General features: G+C 47.5%; 2 protein-coding genes across 2 annotated transcripts in view; one reads left to right on the forward strand and one right to left on the reverse strand.

The window, feature by feature from the left end:
- The window catches only part of LOC124678439 (endonuclease 4-like), a 30,836-nt gene extending 27,613 nt beyond the window's left edge, over positions 1–3,223 (reverse strand). Inside the window, exons 1-2 of the mRNA XM_047214330.1 lie at positions 3,113–3,223; positions 2,874–3,045 (exon numbers count right to left, since the gene is read on the reverse strand). Coding sequence (XP_047070286.1) covers positions 2,874–3,045; positions 3,113–3,223 — 283 coding nt within the window. The remainder of the gene's footprint in view (positions 1–2,873; positions 3,046–3,112) is intronic.
- Positions 3,224–12,722: 9,499 nt separating this feature from the next.
- LOC124675116 lies at positions 12,723–16,825 on the forward strand. The gene is made up of 7 exons (XM_047211186.1): positions 12,723–13,009; positions 13,672–13,701; positions 14,992–15,087; positions 15,215–15,335; positions 15,752–16,073; positions 16,196–16,250; positions 16,392–16,825. Exons 1-7 carry the CDS (start codon positions 12,896–12,898, stop codon positions 16,464–16,466), a joined length of 813 nt encoding a protein of 270 aa, XP_047067142.1. The 5' UTR covers positions 12,723–12,895; the 3' UTR covers positions 16,467–16,825.
- Positions 16,826–16,982: the final 157 nt, after the last annotated feature.

The raw sequence follows: 16,982 nt of genomic DNA on the forward strand, positions 1-16,982 counted from the left end.
TAAGACCCATGAGGCGAAGGCCCTTATTATTCCTGCTGGCCCTGAGTAAGTGTACTAATTTGGCAATTTCGATTTTCATGTACTAATGTTTGATTTTCATGTGCTAATGTTTGATTTTCATGTGCAGCAATTGGAAATTTCCTCCGGGGGTCAAGGGGCGCCAGCCTAGCGGCATGATTGGAGCTTTGCTTAGGAAGTTACTGGCCGGGCAAGTACTATCCCCTCGGGACTGTCCCGAGCTGGCGAGAAGAAGCTAGCCACTACTTGGACGGACTACGAGAGTGCCCACAGCGTAGGCTTCCCGACGGCTGCTGAGGCCGTGATGAGAAAGTTTTGGGTAAGACATATTTTCTCGAGCTTCGTTCATATTTGATGACCCCAATGTTCTAACTCATGACTCTCACAATTGTTTTTTTGCATGATTGAAGTGTTTTTATCGTGTGGCGCCCGAGGTTGAGGAGACGGCCGCGAACAGGACTTTGCGGGCGACTTGTGAGAGGTTGACACCGCAGGTGTGGTACAACCAAAGGATCACGTCCACGGGTCACTTTTGGGCACAGAGAGGCGAGAGGGTCCGAGGCTTGGACATTGTCGGTAAGAATGCTAAGGCCGAGTACGAGATGACGGTGGAGGACTACATGTCGGTGAGTAAAATGTCAATGAGATTCTACATTGCTACTAAGTTGCAATTGCATTAGATTGAGTTGAGTATTGCATTTTCGGGTTATCCCCGATTGGGCCGAGCCGCATGCCGAGGCATGGGAGGAGATGGTTAGGACGAGGTGGCTCAAGATGGACGAGGACTTTGCGGCCGTGGCGAGGCGGAACACGGAGAACCGAGGCGACGGTGGCACACACCGTGGGGGAAACCTCGGCTACGAGCGCTACAAGGGGAAGACGGTATGTATACATTTTATTTTCCGTCGGGTTCAAAGTTGGTACTCACAACATTTCCTTTCGCGATGCGAGAGGGCCGCGTTAGGGCCCGAGGAGGAGATGTCCGACCTCGAGATATACAACAAGATGCGGCTTAAGAAGCCCGATCTCTCGCAGCCTCGGCCCTCGCTCCCCGAGTACTTCGGCACCTACGCCGAGGACGTCGAGAACTACCGCGAGATGGTGAGACATCGTCACCCGGAGGTGGATGACCCCATGAGCGCGGAGGTCGACGAGGAGTCGTTGGTCCCGTCGTCCGGAGGGTTGCCGCATGGCCGTCTCGCCATGCCGAACAAGGCCGTCAAGCATACCCTCACCACGACCTTCACGCGTCTCAAGGCGGGACTCACCAAGGACAGCCCCCTCTCCCGCCTCGTCGCCGGGCTCGGCAACCCGCATACGACGTAAGTTTCCCTCATTTCCATCCTCTTTCCGACTTTCGTTCATACATTGCTAAGTGCTAACGAGACATGAATTTGTGAAATTGTAGCTCGACTTCGAGGCGGCCTACGTGGCCGCTCATCAAGAATATCAGGTGGCCTTCAACCAAGCACCAGACAGCAGTTCATGGAGTACATGGCATATATACATGTAAGTTCCAACCTTTGTTTTCGCAAATGATGACAAGTCCCACTTTCCCCTAGTTTGATGCTTCATTTCGCAAAGACCGACATGTAAACTATCTTGCAGGCGTCGTTTGTGGGCAATCAAAGCTCGGACGGACAACGGATTTAGGGCCGATGCCTCCCTTTCCGGGGCCGGCGCCAAACATGCCATCGAAGGAAAATTTCGCTGCGGAGTACTATGGGAGAACAACGGTAAGTTCTTCGCCAAACCGAATACTACGGCTTTCCTTTGCCTCGCAAATTGCTAACATCTCGGGAACATGTGTGTAGGGAACGGGATGTTCCGGAAACCAGGGTGGTGGGAGGGACATGACACCGGTTCATCATGGTGGTCCTTCTCCCGGTGCTACACCCGGTACTTCTCCCGTACTTCTCCCGGTCCTTCTCCCGGTGGTTCTTCCGCAGCTTCTACCGGAAGGAATCGGCCCGGGCCGGTGTTTAGCGGCGACGAGCTCCTCTAGTAGTCCCATAGTAGCTACTTATGTATCCGCACTATGACACTATGACACTTGTACCTATGTTATGAGACTACGACTATGTATCCGCAACTATGTTATGAGACTTGAACTTCGTGTTATGTCTATTTGCACTTACTCTATTTCGTGTGAATTAATTTGTGATTTAATGTGCTGCTAATCCTGGGAAACAACCAAACCAGCAAAAAAAAGAAAAAATGGTCATCTCTACGCCGACGGGTTCCCCCTCGGGGTAGCGTCGACATGAACCATATGGCACCCTCTACGCCGACGGCTTCCCCCTCGGGGTAGCGCCGAGTGAAACAGGGGCGCGACGCGTGGTAGTCTACGCCGACGGCCACCCCCTCGGCGTAGGATGCGCCACGGCCCGCCAGGACGCGCCGCGTGGCAGTGTACGCCGACGGCCGCGCCCCTCGGCGTAGCGTGCAGCGCAGCTCGCCAGGACGCGCCGCGTGGCGGTGTACGCCGACGGCCGCGCCCCTCGGCGTAGCGTGCAGCGCAGCTCGCCAGTATGCGACGCGTGGCGCGGTACGCCGACGGCTGCCCCCTCGGCGTAGCCGTAACGGCCGTCAGCACGACGGCGCCCGTTAGCGTGCTACGCCGAGCGCTAGTACGCCGACGGGTGGCCTGGCCCTCGGCCCTCTCGTTCTACGCCGACGGTCGCTGATACGCCGAGGGCCACGTGGCTTCTGCCGAGGCCAACCTTGCCCGAGGAGCTACGCCGAGGGTCCCCGTCGGCGTACCGTACGTCGAGGGCTAGGCTGTGGTACGCCGAGGGCCGGAGGCCGTCGGCATAGGTAGAGATTCCTGTAGTGAGGGCGAAAGGTTCACGTACTGGCGTAGCTGAACTTGCAGTCTCCCGGGGTGTCTGCGAAGTGCAGAGGGGCCGACCACGGGTTCTGGCGCCGCTCGGTGTCAGGCCACGAGCACACCGCCGCGAGCTCACCGCCGGCGGATTCCGGCAGCAGCCCCTTCACAGCCGTCGACGCCTCCCTCGTCAGGTAACTCTGCACGAGAAATCTCAGTACAGTTTAGGACAAACGCTAGTGCTGGGTCGGTGGTTCACGCACGTACCTCGGCGATCTTGCAGACCATGTAGTGTCCCTCCACTCCCCACGCCTGCGCCGCCGGAGCTTTCGCCGCCGCCGCCACCAGGACCACGTGAAGCAGCAGGAGAAGGGCCATCGTCCTGGCTGCGCTTTCTCAGTGTGTGTTCAGTGCTCGTGGTTCCCTCCTTTCGCTTCTGGCCTAGTACAACCGTGAACCGCCCACAGGCTAATATAGTGAGTTTTGGCAGGGTCCAGCATTGAGATCCGCCATGATATTGGTGTGAGTTAACAACCGTGGTTGCTCGGGAGAGGCGAGCATCATCTGCCATACTTGGGAGTTGGGAATCATGATTACTGCCAGTAAACCGCATGTGCAGTACGTGCGTTCATGTCGGCTCCAAAGCGCACACTCCATCTTCTTTTTTTTGCGATCAATATGGAGCTTTATTAATTGGAAATAGGATTACAATCAGTAGCCAGAATGTCTACTAGAGCGTCAGGAGCATCCTGCAACCACAAGTCGGTTTGATGCTCACCTCTCGCTATATAAGCTAGTCGATCTGCAACCCTATTTGTTGTTCTCTGAATCACTTCTATAATAAGCTCTCTCTCCCCCTCCAAAGTCTCCTTGATGTCTTTAACCAGGTGTCCAATATGCGATTTGTCCATGTTTCCTTCCTTCAAAGCTTTTGCAAGGTTTGCACAATCCGTTTGGATGACCAAAGGCTGAGCCGTGTAAGCCAATGCAATCCCAATTCCTTCTCTAAAAGCCAGTGTTTCAGCTTCCAGGGCATCTCGGCAGCGGTTGAAAAATGTGCATGAGGCCAGCACAAAATCACCTCTACCATCACGTATAATTGCAGCCGTCTCGGCCTCCTTCTGCACCGGATCGAAAGAGCCATCAACCGAGACAGCAAGCCATTGGACGGCATGCTGGAGGATCTTCTTGCGGCTGCACGTCGCATATCTACACCGTCCAGCCTCTGAGTGCACCTCTTGTGTGGGGTGTTGTATCGTCTATCTCGTGTGTGTGTGGTGTGCTTGCCCCAACAGACTATTGATGTGGGGTGTGTGTGCTGTGTGTTGTATCTGAACTATGTATGCTTGTGGTTGCTTTATTTATAAAGCGGGGCGAAAGCCTGTTTCGAGGAGACAGCAAGCCATCCATCTGGTGGTTTTGGCCATTGAGCTATTTCATGGGTTCGTCTGTAACTGCCTCGCCCCTTCTTCTTCATTGTTTTTGAGATGACTGATTTTCCTTTCAGTATGTCCTTACCATCATTCGCATCAATGAGCAGTAGAGAATTCATATAACTCTGAAGGAATAACCGTGAAGCTTCTAAAGGAGCCTCTTTCTTCCCATGGATTATCTCATTGCGGTTATGCCAGTTCCTCCATATGATCATCAACACCCGTGCTCTTGCGTCGTCATCCAGAGTCACCAGAAGATCAAACAACCATTCCGGTCCTGTATGCATTAGTTGTTCTTTCTCCGGTATGTCCCAGACTTCTTTCATTGCATCCCACAGTGCCGCAGCTCGTGGGCATAATACTACTGCATGGAAACCATCCTCCTCTACACATCCACACCTTTGGCACATACTGTCCACCTCCATATGCTTATGCTATTTTGTTTCCCTTGTTGGTAAACCCCCCCACAAGCATTTTCCAAGCACAGAATTTCACTTTTTGAGGAACTTTAATTTTCCAAAACATCTTCCACACAGGTCGATCTCCACTCGGTCTAGAGCTTGTGGATACATCACCTTGTGGCCGCAGTTTTTCTTCCACACCCAGATGGTAAGCACTCCGGACTGTAAAGAGCCCCGTTTTCTCCAAATTCCAAGCCACAAAATCACGATCATGTCTTGGGGACACTCGTATGTTTAGGATTTCCTCCACATCCGCAGGGATCATATACTCATTCAGTAAATCTTCATTCCACGAACCATCCAACCGTAGGAATTGTTCAACTCTTTGTAGACGACAAGTTCCTCTTGGTGATAATGGTTTGCGTGACCCCGAAGCACGTGGTATCCAAGGATCCCTCCATACCTTAACTGTTTCTCCATTCCCAATTCTCCATATGACACCTTTTTTCAATAATTCCAGACCATATTCAATTCCTTTCCACACTGGTGAAGCATTAACAGGAAGCAATATTGGTTGTTGCCACCCGGTGGCAATGCCACCCCTGCCGCTGCCGTCTGATGGAGCTCTGTGATTTGTGTTGCATGCAAGAGTTTGGATCAACGATATACTCTAATTAACAGAGGCTCTGCAAATCTCCTGACTGGTGTGCAGCATATTGTTCAGGAAAGTGGCACATTGCGGCAGGAGGGTGTGCAGACACCGGTCAGCCCAGTTAAAGACGGGCCGACAAGGCATGCATATAGTGTGCAAGCATACCGACTGGGTTATTTCAGCTGGATATCAAACTGTAAATATAGGAAGAGACAGCAATACCTGCTTGTACAAAATCCAGGCGTTGATGAAACTCGCAGTAGCTCGGTTCAGAAATCATCTCGCAGCAAGCATGTGCATCTGGCCATGAAACGCCAAACGCGTCCGTGGCAGCGACGCATGCATGGCACAATTCATCGAGCATTGTGGGCAGTGTGCAGACAACATGGGTATGACAAAAAAAAGATATGGGGGTGCAACAAGACTGTGCAACCTATGAGCGTTGTTAACAGACCTGGGGCAAGCTGTGTGAGTTCATATTAAATGGAAAAAATATTTGTGGCAGAGTAAGCACTTGCATGGAGACAAAATGAGCATGATAGAACTGAGATTACAACACTAGAACGGACATCGGAAGCCTCTTGGCCACGACATACAACGATACGATCTTATGGTATGGCGACACATTTTGAACACTAAAACGGACGCATCGCGTCCATTTGCGTCGGGTCGAATGGTCAAAATCGACCGCGCATCCGTTTGCGTCTAGGGGTGTCCCAACGGGCTGATGTATAATTTTTTTCCCATTCATAAACCCATAATTTACATTAATAAAAAAACATAAGAAAACTAAAAAAATGGCCAGCAAAGCCTGCTAAAACCTAGCTATGGGCTACTGCTCGTCATCGCTGACGAGGTCGATGAACTCCGGCGTCGGACATGGAAGCTGGTACGTCGGCGATGGAGGAGGAAGGGCAGCCTATGACAACTGCAGCCAGGTCTTCAGCGACACATGAGGCTGTGGTGAAGGTGGCCACGGATCCCAGGCCGTTGAAGGAGCAGGAGTCGGTGCACGGTCATCCGAACGCGTCGGCGTGGTCGGAGGAGTCACCGACCTCCCCTGCGCGAGCGCCAACTCGTGAAGCTGGATGGCGAGCCCGTCCCACATAGCGAGCTGTTGAGCTCGTCGACGCTCACTATTGACCAGTGCCATGGCAATGGCCTCCTCCTTACTAATGTCCGGTGGCTGGGTCACCAGCGCACGCCGCCCACCAGCGCACGGTCGCGCAAGCTGAGGCGCGCCATTAACGCGGCCCTGAAAAGCTGCAGCGCGCAACCCGTAAGTTATGCCGTGCTGAAGACGAAGCATTTGTGCCGCTGTCAGACGGACCCGTGCGAGAAGCGTGTGGACAACCTTTGCGTCCGCGCAACATCCACGCAGGGCAAAAATACCACATATTTAGACCATGTTTACGCCTCGGTAGACGAATCGAACACTATGCGTCGGGCCGCTGGAACAGACGAATTTTCAATCCGGGCGGTTGGTAAATGGACGTGAATCGTCCATTTTCGTCACCCATTGGAGATGCCCTTAGTACTAGAGATAGAGAAATGCCCGAATTTGAGCTAGCTTGTACATAGTCTGTGTAGGGGCTGATACGTTTTCTATGAAGCAATAACTAGATTGTGACGAATCATATAGAGAAGCACCACGTTCCCGGTATACCGAACATGATACTAGTAGACATGCATGAAACGAGCTGCATGCTGAACAGAACCGGCCATGCTGCAGTGGACAGTACTCATCGCAGTAGTTATATCCACGCTATTTATTTCACGTGCCACAGCTGTCAGAGCCGGTCGTCGTGGCGGGTCACCCGCTGCGGGTTCCTGGGTATCACTGACACAGAGAGCTGCTAATTAGGATATTAACAATTTATAGCACGGCTCGTCGAGATTAAACTGCATGGCCTTGCCTGACAGGTACAGAAGCACGAATCTCCAACGATACATCTGACAGCAATCAGGGAGGGGGCAGTACCACCCGGTGGCAATAAATCCTCTCTCTTAACAGGAAATACCGTATCTAGCAAGCTTCCACTTTTGTAGTATTTGGCTTTAAGCAGACGGGCACACAAGTTGTTCGGTCTCTCCAGCAATCTCCATGCTTGCCTAGCCAGAAGAGCTTGGTTGAAGACCCTCATATCACGAAAGCCTAGACCTCCTCGGTTCTTTGGGCGTATCATTTTTTTCCCATGCAACCCAGTGGGTCTTGTGCCCTCCATCTTCGACCCCCCACCAATAGCTTCGAATCAACTTTGTGAGATCATCACATACAGACATGGGCAGTTTAAAAACTCCCATAATATATGTTGGAATCGCCTGTGCAATTGCCTTGATCAAAGTATCCTTCGCCACCGTCGACATCAGCTTGTCTCCCCAGTCCACCATTCTTTTACAAAGGCGTTCTATTAGAGACTGTAATCTTCCACGGTGTATACGGCCTTCAGGTACCGGTAAGCCCAAATATTTATCTTCAAAGTGGTCTGCTTGCACCTGCAGAATATCTCTGACCACCTCCTAAGCCTCTTCTGTGCAAGCATCCCCAAAGAAAGCCCTGCATTTCTCCGGGTTTAAAAGTTGTCCAGTACCTTGAGCATATCTCGTTAGAATCTCCTTTACCAAATTCGCCTGTTCTGCTGTTGCTTTTAGGAACATCAGCGTATCATCCGCAAATAGCAGATGCGATATGGCTGGCGCTGACCGGCATAAGATCACCGGTTTTAGCCCCTTATTTCGAACTGCTTCCTATATCAGGCTTGTCAACGAATCAGCAACAAAGAGGAAAAGAAAAGGTGATAACGGATCACCTTGTCGTAGTCCTCGTGATGGAGAGAACCAGTCTAAAACTTTCCCATTGAACTTGACAGCGAAGCGTACCGTTGTTACACATTGCATAATCCACCTGACCTAAGTTGCCGAGAAACCAACCCTTAGCAGTGCTTGCTCAAGAAAAGTCCAGTCCACCCCATCATACGCCTTAGATAAGTCTAATTTGTATGCACAGCTAGCTGTGTCTGGATTCTGTTCTTGCTGGATATGATGCAACACTTCAAAAACCACCACTGCATTATCAGTTATCAACCTCCCCGGGACGAACGCACTCTGGCATTCTGAAATCAACTCATCAAGTGTATGTCTCATTCGATTGACCATGCATTTGGACGCGATTTTATATAGCACATTGCATAATGAGATCGGTCTAAAATCCTTCATACTTTTCGGTTGTCGTTCTTTGGGATGAGAACAATTACCGTATCATTTACTCCCTGAGGCATTTCCCCCGTTGCAAAAAAGCACTTTATCGCCTTGATTATATCCCCTTTTAACAGGGCCCAATTCCTCTGGTAAAAACGTGCCGGCAAGCCATCAACACCCGGGGCTTTCAAAGGCCCTATCTGAAAGAGGGCATCACTAATCTCATCATCAGAAAACTCCTTCGTCAGCATATCATTCATCTCCCCCGTTACCCTTCATTCCAACAGGTCTAGTATTACATGTGGATCAAGGGTTGGGTCTTTCGTATATAATTCCTTGAAATAGGAAGACGCCATTCTTTCCATCTCTGAAGGTGTAGTACACACCGATCCATCTGTTTGTTTCAAACTCTTCACGTGATTTTTCCGTGCTCGCCACACTGCCTTCTGATGGAAGTATTTCGTGTTCCTGTCTCCTTCTTTCAGCCATGAGATTCTGCTTCTTTGAAGCCACAACATCTCCTCTCTATACAAAAGCTCATCCATCCTTTCCATTTTCAGCCGGATCACCTCCCGGGCAGCATTTGCTTGATTCAAAGCTGCCAATTCTCCCCGCAACTCTTCCAGCTCACGACGAACATGTCCAAATTTCTGCTTACTCCATTCATTCAGTTCAGCCATGACCTGTTTTAGTGAGCATGCCACCTCACCCAGATCTCCTTCTCTTCTCACATTTCCCCAAGCATTAGAGATTACTTCCGAGAGGGTAGACTCTCTCTCCCACATTATTTCATATCGCATGGTCCGTTTAGGAGGCCTTACATCTCCTTGGCCAGGATGGAGCAGCAGGGGCACATGGTCCGATCTAGAGGACACCAGATGCTCTACCTCCGCCATTGGAAAACGATTTCTCCATTCCATATCTGCACATGCTCGGTCAAGACGGACTTTCACATTCCGCTCACCCTGCTGTCGATTATCAAACTTATATGGAAAACCCTTGAATCCTATGTCAGTAAGTTCATAGGCCTGAAGTGCTTCTCTGAACTCTCTCATTTGCCCCTCCGGTCTAGCTCGTTGAGAGCAATGCTCATGTTGCCACATTGCTTCATTGAAATCCCCTGTCACCACCCACGGATGTGGCGAAACATTCTTCAGTTGTCCTAGGAGCTCCCACATGAGATGACGATTCTCCACACGTGGTTCACCATATACAAAAGTGGCTCTCCAAGGATCAGCGTTATGTCCATCCTTCACACATACATCAATATATCTACTACCTTTTCCCAGCACCTCCACCAATAATGATTCATGCCAGAACAAAGCAATCCCGCCACTTCGTCCATCACTGCCTACGGCTGCAAAACCCTTCAAACCTAGCCGAGCGCACATGGACTTCATCCGTTCTTCCGTTTGCCTCGTTTCACATAGAAAAACGAGACCAGGGTTATGCTTTTGGCACAGATTCTGTGCCTCACGAACTGTCCGGCGGTTCCCCCCACCCCGACAGTTCCAGATGAAGGAATCCATTAGGCACATCGAAGCTCCTACATGGAGCCCGCCAGAATTGATCGTCTTCTCGCACAAACAGTCAACTGATCACCAATCGACCGACAGATCGTACTCCTTGTTGCAGATCACGTCGTCAATCATAGCCAGAACTACAGACAAGCCCTTAGGGAACTGATGGCACGTATCCAAAGCAGTACCGCACAACAACCAGATCACGTCACCCTCAATCAACCAAAACCGAAATCTGAATAACGAAACTCACCGCTGGTAGGATACCGCGGGAGGAAGGAAAAACTCACCACTGGACCGAATCCAGGGGAGGACAAAGACCCTAGACGGGGACAGGAATTAGCACACCTCGTCAATGATCGGAAGGACCGGCCGCCGGCGGCGGCAGCGGTAAAACCCTAGATCGCCCTCATAATCGCCAGAGCGAGAGAAAAACGGTTCGGTCCTTATTTTTGCGCACACTCCATCTTAAACAATCTGAGGATAAGTTCTTGGCTGGAAAGGCATGCACCGTCTGCTTGCACGCTGGTAGTACTCCATTGCGGTTTTGGATCGATCGGAGAAAACATAAACGCATGATTCTGTATCAGTAGGTTTGGTTGCATTACAGAAAAAACATAAGAATTGTGTTAGAAATAGGTGTTTGTCATAGTTATCATTGAGACAAAGGAAAATCCCTATGAGGTAAGACCTAACGAAAAGTTTACTACGAAATTGAGTGCAAGGTAGACCATAGGAAAAATTATATGGTTTTTAGTCTACAAACCGAACAAGTTCTATAGAAATAAATTCTTAGAAATAGAATTTCAAAATTGTTATGGACTTTTTTTTGCAAAAAATCAGCCAATTTAACAATAATCATCAATAGCAGTACAAATAAACCTAAAAAAAATCTTATGGACTTGCTTCGAACCAAACATGCTCTACTGACTACAATCCCTACTACTCCAGTCCCTGCAAATCTATACGAAAGAAAATTGGTTAAGTCACAAGAGAGTTTGAGAAGTCATGTGGCAGACTAGAAGAAATTGTATGCTGATACTTTGTAGCTTGTTGGTTTCCTTAATGAAATCGGGTGTGACTCCCTTTTATCTAAAAAAAAGACTAGAAGAAATTATTTACTTCTTTAAAAGGGAAGAAACCCTAGACTCTGTATCAATAGATGTACACAACCTTTATTCAAAAAATGTTCTAAAGAACTTACGAGTACGAATGCCGGCTGCCGGGAAATACATAAAATTATGATTGAGCAAATGAACTCCTTTGTAAAGATAAGAGGAGGATGCAATGATCTCGCATAACCAGGCAAAAAGACAAAAAAATCCATAGCATTTCGGTGGCGCATGAGGTTACAAGAGAAGATTGAAAAATTCATTTTTGTCAGAACCTTGGCCAAGGAGGGCTACTCAATGGGCAACACTCAGTTGGACTTTATACCAAATCAATGATACCTAATATGGGACGGAGGGCTTGTCAATCCCTTATATGTGTCTATTAAATCCTTTTCTATTTTTTTTGATATTTAAGAGTTTACGGATGAAACCTTATACTTAAGGGTTTTTCTGAGAACACCCTTATACTTAGGTGTTCAATAGATTTAACTCTAACTCACGCAACTTTTTTTATGACTACTAGGATTTATTAATCATCAATAATGTTTAAAGGAATAGAGTTAGAGTAGGGATTATCAAGCCACAGGTGGCGTCCCACTCCAAAAGAAATCATATGCCTGGCTAGATTGTGTGCTTCAGAGTTTGAAGCTCGGTCTTCATGGGCAAAGGAGCACCCCATGAAAACTTGTTGACCGATGCTTGATCTCCAAGATAATAGAGCCATTATGTCCCAGAGTGCCCTCCATGATATCATTAATGACCGACTTGCAATCAGATGCGATGAAAACCGGACTGCTAGGGTGTCAAGAATAGATGGATCATTGATTCCTGGAAAAACCATTGCTAAAGCTCCCAAATATAATCCATTATTGGCATGACAAAAAGTTGTTGCCACACCTCGGTTGTCATTCTTTTCCACAGCTGCATCGACATTAATTTTCGGTATTGCATGTGGTGGAGGGATCTATCTAGCTCGCTTGTCAAGCAGGTTTCGGATGGGGGCCGGGGCAGCTGGGCTCACCGTGGATTTGAGATGATCAGGGTATAAGTTTATGAAGCCATGAGTCGACAAGGGGATCTTGAAGTTATCTTCACGGACTGCCTTGCGTCTTGCAGTCCATATCGTCCATCCTCGTGAACTGCACATGCGATATCGTCCCAATTAGTCGGAAAATCCAGGTCTTAGCACTTGGCTCCCCCACGGAATTCATATGTTCAACCATCTCCTGATCGGAGAGTGCCATACACTCAAAGCCATGTTACATTCTAGTAGGGAGTGCCTCCAAGAATCAGCTGCGCCACATAAAGAACACGAGCTTGATGCAACTATAGAATTGGGAGAGCCTGTTGTGCCAATCGCCAGATAAGAACTCTAATCTTGGAAGGTACCTCCGTCTTCAAAGAATTATACGGGCCGGGCCTGGAAAATGTCGAGTCGGCCCCTGGGCTATGTCATTCATTTGCTCATGAGCCTTCCCTCGGGCCCATATTCAGCTTTCTCTCACAGGTGCGTGGCGTAGTAGGACCAAACCAAACCAAAAAAAAAAAAAAACAAAAAAAGCGGCCGCCGGCGAGAGAGACGGGGAAGAAAAGGTGCCGTCTTTGCCTAAAAATTCCAGCGGGGGAGGCGAATCCTAGGAGGCGGAAGAGCACGCCACCGGAGATCGCCATTTCTCCCTCTCTTCGGCGCTACGGGAACCGGAGATTCGTCCTCCGCCGGCGGGGGGCGGAGCGATGCAGGCCGCCGCCTCGTGGAGCAAGAGCCTGCGAGGCCACCTCTGCGCCGCGGCTTCGTTCCACTCCACGCCCGTCTCGCCCGCCAAGTGGAAATCCAAGTGGGATTGCAAGGTCTGACCGCCTGAATTCCCTCCCCCCTTTCCATTTGTAGGGAGTCCCCTTCTTGTTAGGCATGGATAAGGATGGGGCGGAGCATATGCGATGGTCAAATTGGTTTCCGCGATCGATCACCGTGTGTGAAATGTGCTTACATGCGCCACAGGAACAACATCAAAGTTGGCATGGTTTGATGATAATTGTTGGCTTTCTTGTCCATACAACTGCTCGATTGTGCTAGTTTGGATTTCGTTTTGGTAGCTGGCTGGTAGCTACATACCTGCATACCACTGCTGCGGTTAGATGCTTATATATTCTGCAACACGCAATTTTGATTCTGAAACTAACCATCTGAGCACGATCCTGAGACCAGTAATGAACACTTAAAACTCCCAATTTTGAATAGTATTGAACCACCAACATCTTAGTGATTATGTCCGATGGGTTTCAGTAGGTTGAGTATGAATGATGAACCTCCGTGAGTTACATGTCACACATCCGATTTGTCTTTATGAACTAAACTGCTGTATTTGAATTCCGTACCATTTTAAATAGTTATAACATGCCAAGGACTCGATACATGAACATTTGACATTTTATCACTTCTGTTCTTCTCTTTCCATACATGTGTATGTTGCATGTTAACATGAATTTCCTTCTGCCAATTCATTGTGCAGCATGAGCATGGAGAACGGAAACTATCCAAGGTATGCCTTGTCAACTGTTATCTGATTTGGAACATGAGGGTCATCAATGTCAAACATACCTGAAGTCCAGATGCTCAAATCAGCAGTTTAACTTGATGCCTTAGCCTAATGCAAATGCAAGATAGGAACTAGCACGCTCTGTGGTCAGTATAATTTCAGTTAGTGTCAAACATACTTGGGACTTCAGAATGTCAGGTCAGCAGTTTTATTTATGAAAGAGAGTCTCCTATCCGATTTCCATTATGAGAAACCAAATAGCCTTTGTTACAGGTATCTACTAGAACTGAAAAGAAAAAAAAGAAAAAAACCGATTAAGTGCGACGGGATAAACATCCTCCTCTTGGCTAGAACTCAAGATTACATCTCTTAAAGATTCATAACAAGACAAAGATTCAGCACCGCAGCAAGCAACCTATCCTTTTGCAAGCTGATATATGAACCAAATGCATTTTCCTCCCAGTTCTGTACATCCTCCATATTTCTTCAATTTCCTGTAATCAGCCTTTCCTGGGCCTCCATCCATGATCAGCTTTGGAGACTTCACTTGTGACTTGTTCGGGCAGTTTTACCCCACACTTTGCCACTTCATTACCTCTTTCTTTGGAAGTTTTGTCTCCAATAAGGACCACAAATTCAGCCAACGACGAATCATATGCATACTCACATGTTGATTAAACGTTTTTATTATTGAAGCATACATTGTTGGACTTTCAAATAGTTCAAAATACCGCAGCTAATCATACAGTAATAATCATCTTATCAGGCCCCCTAAATTTGGTAAGCCAAATAGCAAACAAATCATGCACCGAATCAGGAAATGTGGGAAAAGATGATCTACAGTCGCAGGACATCCACAAAATTGACAAGCATTTGGTCCTACCCATCCTCTTTACAATAGATTAGCTTTTGTCAAAATTCTATTCTTAATAGGCAACCAAAGAAATATCTTGATATGCAAGTTTAGTTTTCCACATAAATTTCTGTGGAAACTGAATATTCTGTGCAATCATCCTATTGTACATCGACCTGACCGTAAATTTGCCATCCACTGTTAACATCCATCTGACTGTGTCAGGTTGCCATTTTGGAACAGTTCCAGAGAAGATTGCCTGAATACCATGCCATAATTGCCGAGTGTCACCCCATATAGTTCTATAAAATGCCTCATCGCATGGAAAGTAGAAGCATTATAGGTTGCACATTACTGCCATAGCATTATTAGGTAGCATTCGACACTATGGATGTTTTAATATATTTCTCAACTTCTCATCGGTGTTAACTCTTCAATAGAAATATGAAAGATACGTTGTTCGCCAAAAACGAGCAGAAGGAAAGAAGGCCCTGAAAGATTACCTTCTCTATGGAAAGTCAACACCTCATATACAGGTGAATTTTCTATTTGAGATGTCATTTGGATTTTCTATCTGCAAGGATAAGACTCATAAGAGTTGGCAAAAACACACACCCTCCGTTTATTGTTGCTATAATTTCTGAAGTTTTGTGTTCCCTCCAGGATGATAGTGTGGGCAGCTTTGCCAATTCACACAATCTTCCACGATTCAAAACCTTCAGAAAAAGACCTCAGGATCACAGTTCAACAAAGTCTGGACAAGGAGTACACCATCAAAGAAAGAGTATGGTTCCCTCTTAGCACAATTCATGCATATTTTGCTTCTCGTGTGTCCTGCCTTTGAAATATCAATGTGGTAATTTTGCATTTCCGAATTGTTATGTGTAGATTGTATATTACTCTAGTGGTCCCATAGGATTTGTGTCAAGCTTTTTTCCATGGTCTGCTATTCCTTCTGTGCATATATTACATAGTTACATATGAGGATATACTGGCGAACAAGTGCTACGGCCTACAACTCAACTACATGAATTCTGATTATATTTCATTACATTATGGGTTTCCTGGTCAATGCAGTGCTTTCTTGAAGTTTCACGGGTTATAGCAGCCATACCGGGTTATAGCATTGATTTGTTTTGTGGACCATACAGATTCATACCATAATGAATGACACTTAGAGGAGCATGTTCTTGTTTGTAGACAAAAAGGACAAGGCGAAATTCTACAATTTTTTCTACGAGACCCGTTACGTGAACCCTGAAAACATTTTTGAAACCATGTTTGGTGAGGAGCGTGGCTTTACTTGGTCCAATATGTCATGGGAGGGTTTTCACTTCAAAGACTCATCGTCTGGATTTAGACGGACCGGTGAATCACGAAGACAAAGAGTTGTAGCAAGCGATAGCGAAGACGAAAGCGACGATGACATGGGTGAAACAACCGGCATCGGCTCACATGCGCACAGGGTCACCCTTGGATTACCAGCGTGTGGTCCACTAACCCTAGATGATGTCAAAACAGCGTGAGTTGTTTCCCCTTTCCTCATGGCTTCTCAAATTGTTGTTTGTCTTGTCACTGTTACAAATTTTGTATCAAGTACCACCCTGCTGGTGTTTACCTGAATTACTTGTTGCATTGGTGCAGCTTCCGCGCATCTGCTCTGAGGTGGCACCCCGACAAACACCCGGGCTCTTCACAGGTAACAAGTTCAATTCTTGTGCGGGTTTAACAGCAGTATATAACTATATATACACCGCAGCCACTGTACTCCATTGCCATCCAGTCTTAGACGATTTCACGGAGGATGTGTTGTTTACATACATACGTTTGCACTTTGCAGGCCGTTGCCGAGGAGAAGTTTAAGCACTGTGTCAATGCATACAACTCTCTCTGCACAGTCCTCAAGGCCGCCTAATCCTGCTGTTTGTTTCATGCATGGATGGTGTTCTGCAGCTTGCCAACAACACTAGCAGCTGTGTGATGACCTAGAAGGCGGGAATTTCACAAGAAACACTTTCATCTCTTGCCCAGAATGATGGACTGGAGGCTCAGGAGTTGAGAGGAGATCCAGAGCTTTCCCACGCATCAGTTGTTTCATTTTTTTCAGTATTAATTTGATGATAAAATTTTAGTGCTCTATCCAATCAAGCAAGCTCCGACAACGAAGGGGCTGTGTTGTACCAGTACAGTTGTAGCAAGATGTAAACCATGATTCATTCAATTTGAGTTTCTAAAGCGAAATAAAATGAACATGTGTGATCACAATTATGATGAGTGACCCATATTTTGTTGAAGCTTCCTTTAATTTGATTACTGTATAGTGCTATCTGCTCCTGTGGAGACAAGATATAACTGATGTGATGTGATTGAAAGCAAAGTTGGTCACAATCATGACGGTGACACCAATTAAGATCCTTCAAATCTAGTAGTT

This window comes from Lolium rigidum, chromosome 7 (genome assembly GCF_022539505.1).
Source record: "Lolium rigidum isolate FL_2022 chromosome 7, APGP_CSIRO_Lrig_0.1, whole genome shotgun sequence".
Lineage (NCBI taxonomy): Eukaryota > Viridiplantae > Streptophyta > Magnoliopsida > Poales > Poaceae > Lolium > Lolium rigidum.

Excerpts from the sequence above, each read along its gene's own strand:
- LOC124675116 (XM_047211186.1), top strand. The coding sequence starts at position 12,896 with ATGCAGGCCGCCGCCTCGTGGAGCAAGAGCCTGCGAGGCCACCTCTGC. Across the intron at positions 16,074-16,195 it reads CTAGATGATGTCAAAACAGC|CTTCCGCGCATCTGCTCTGA; the intron begins GTGAGTTGTTTC and ends GCATTGGTGCAG. Across the intron at positions 16,251-16,391 it reads AACACCCGGGCTCTTCACAG|GCCGTTGCCGAGGAGAAGTT; the intron begins GTAACAAGTTCA and ends TGCACTTTGCAG.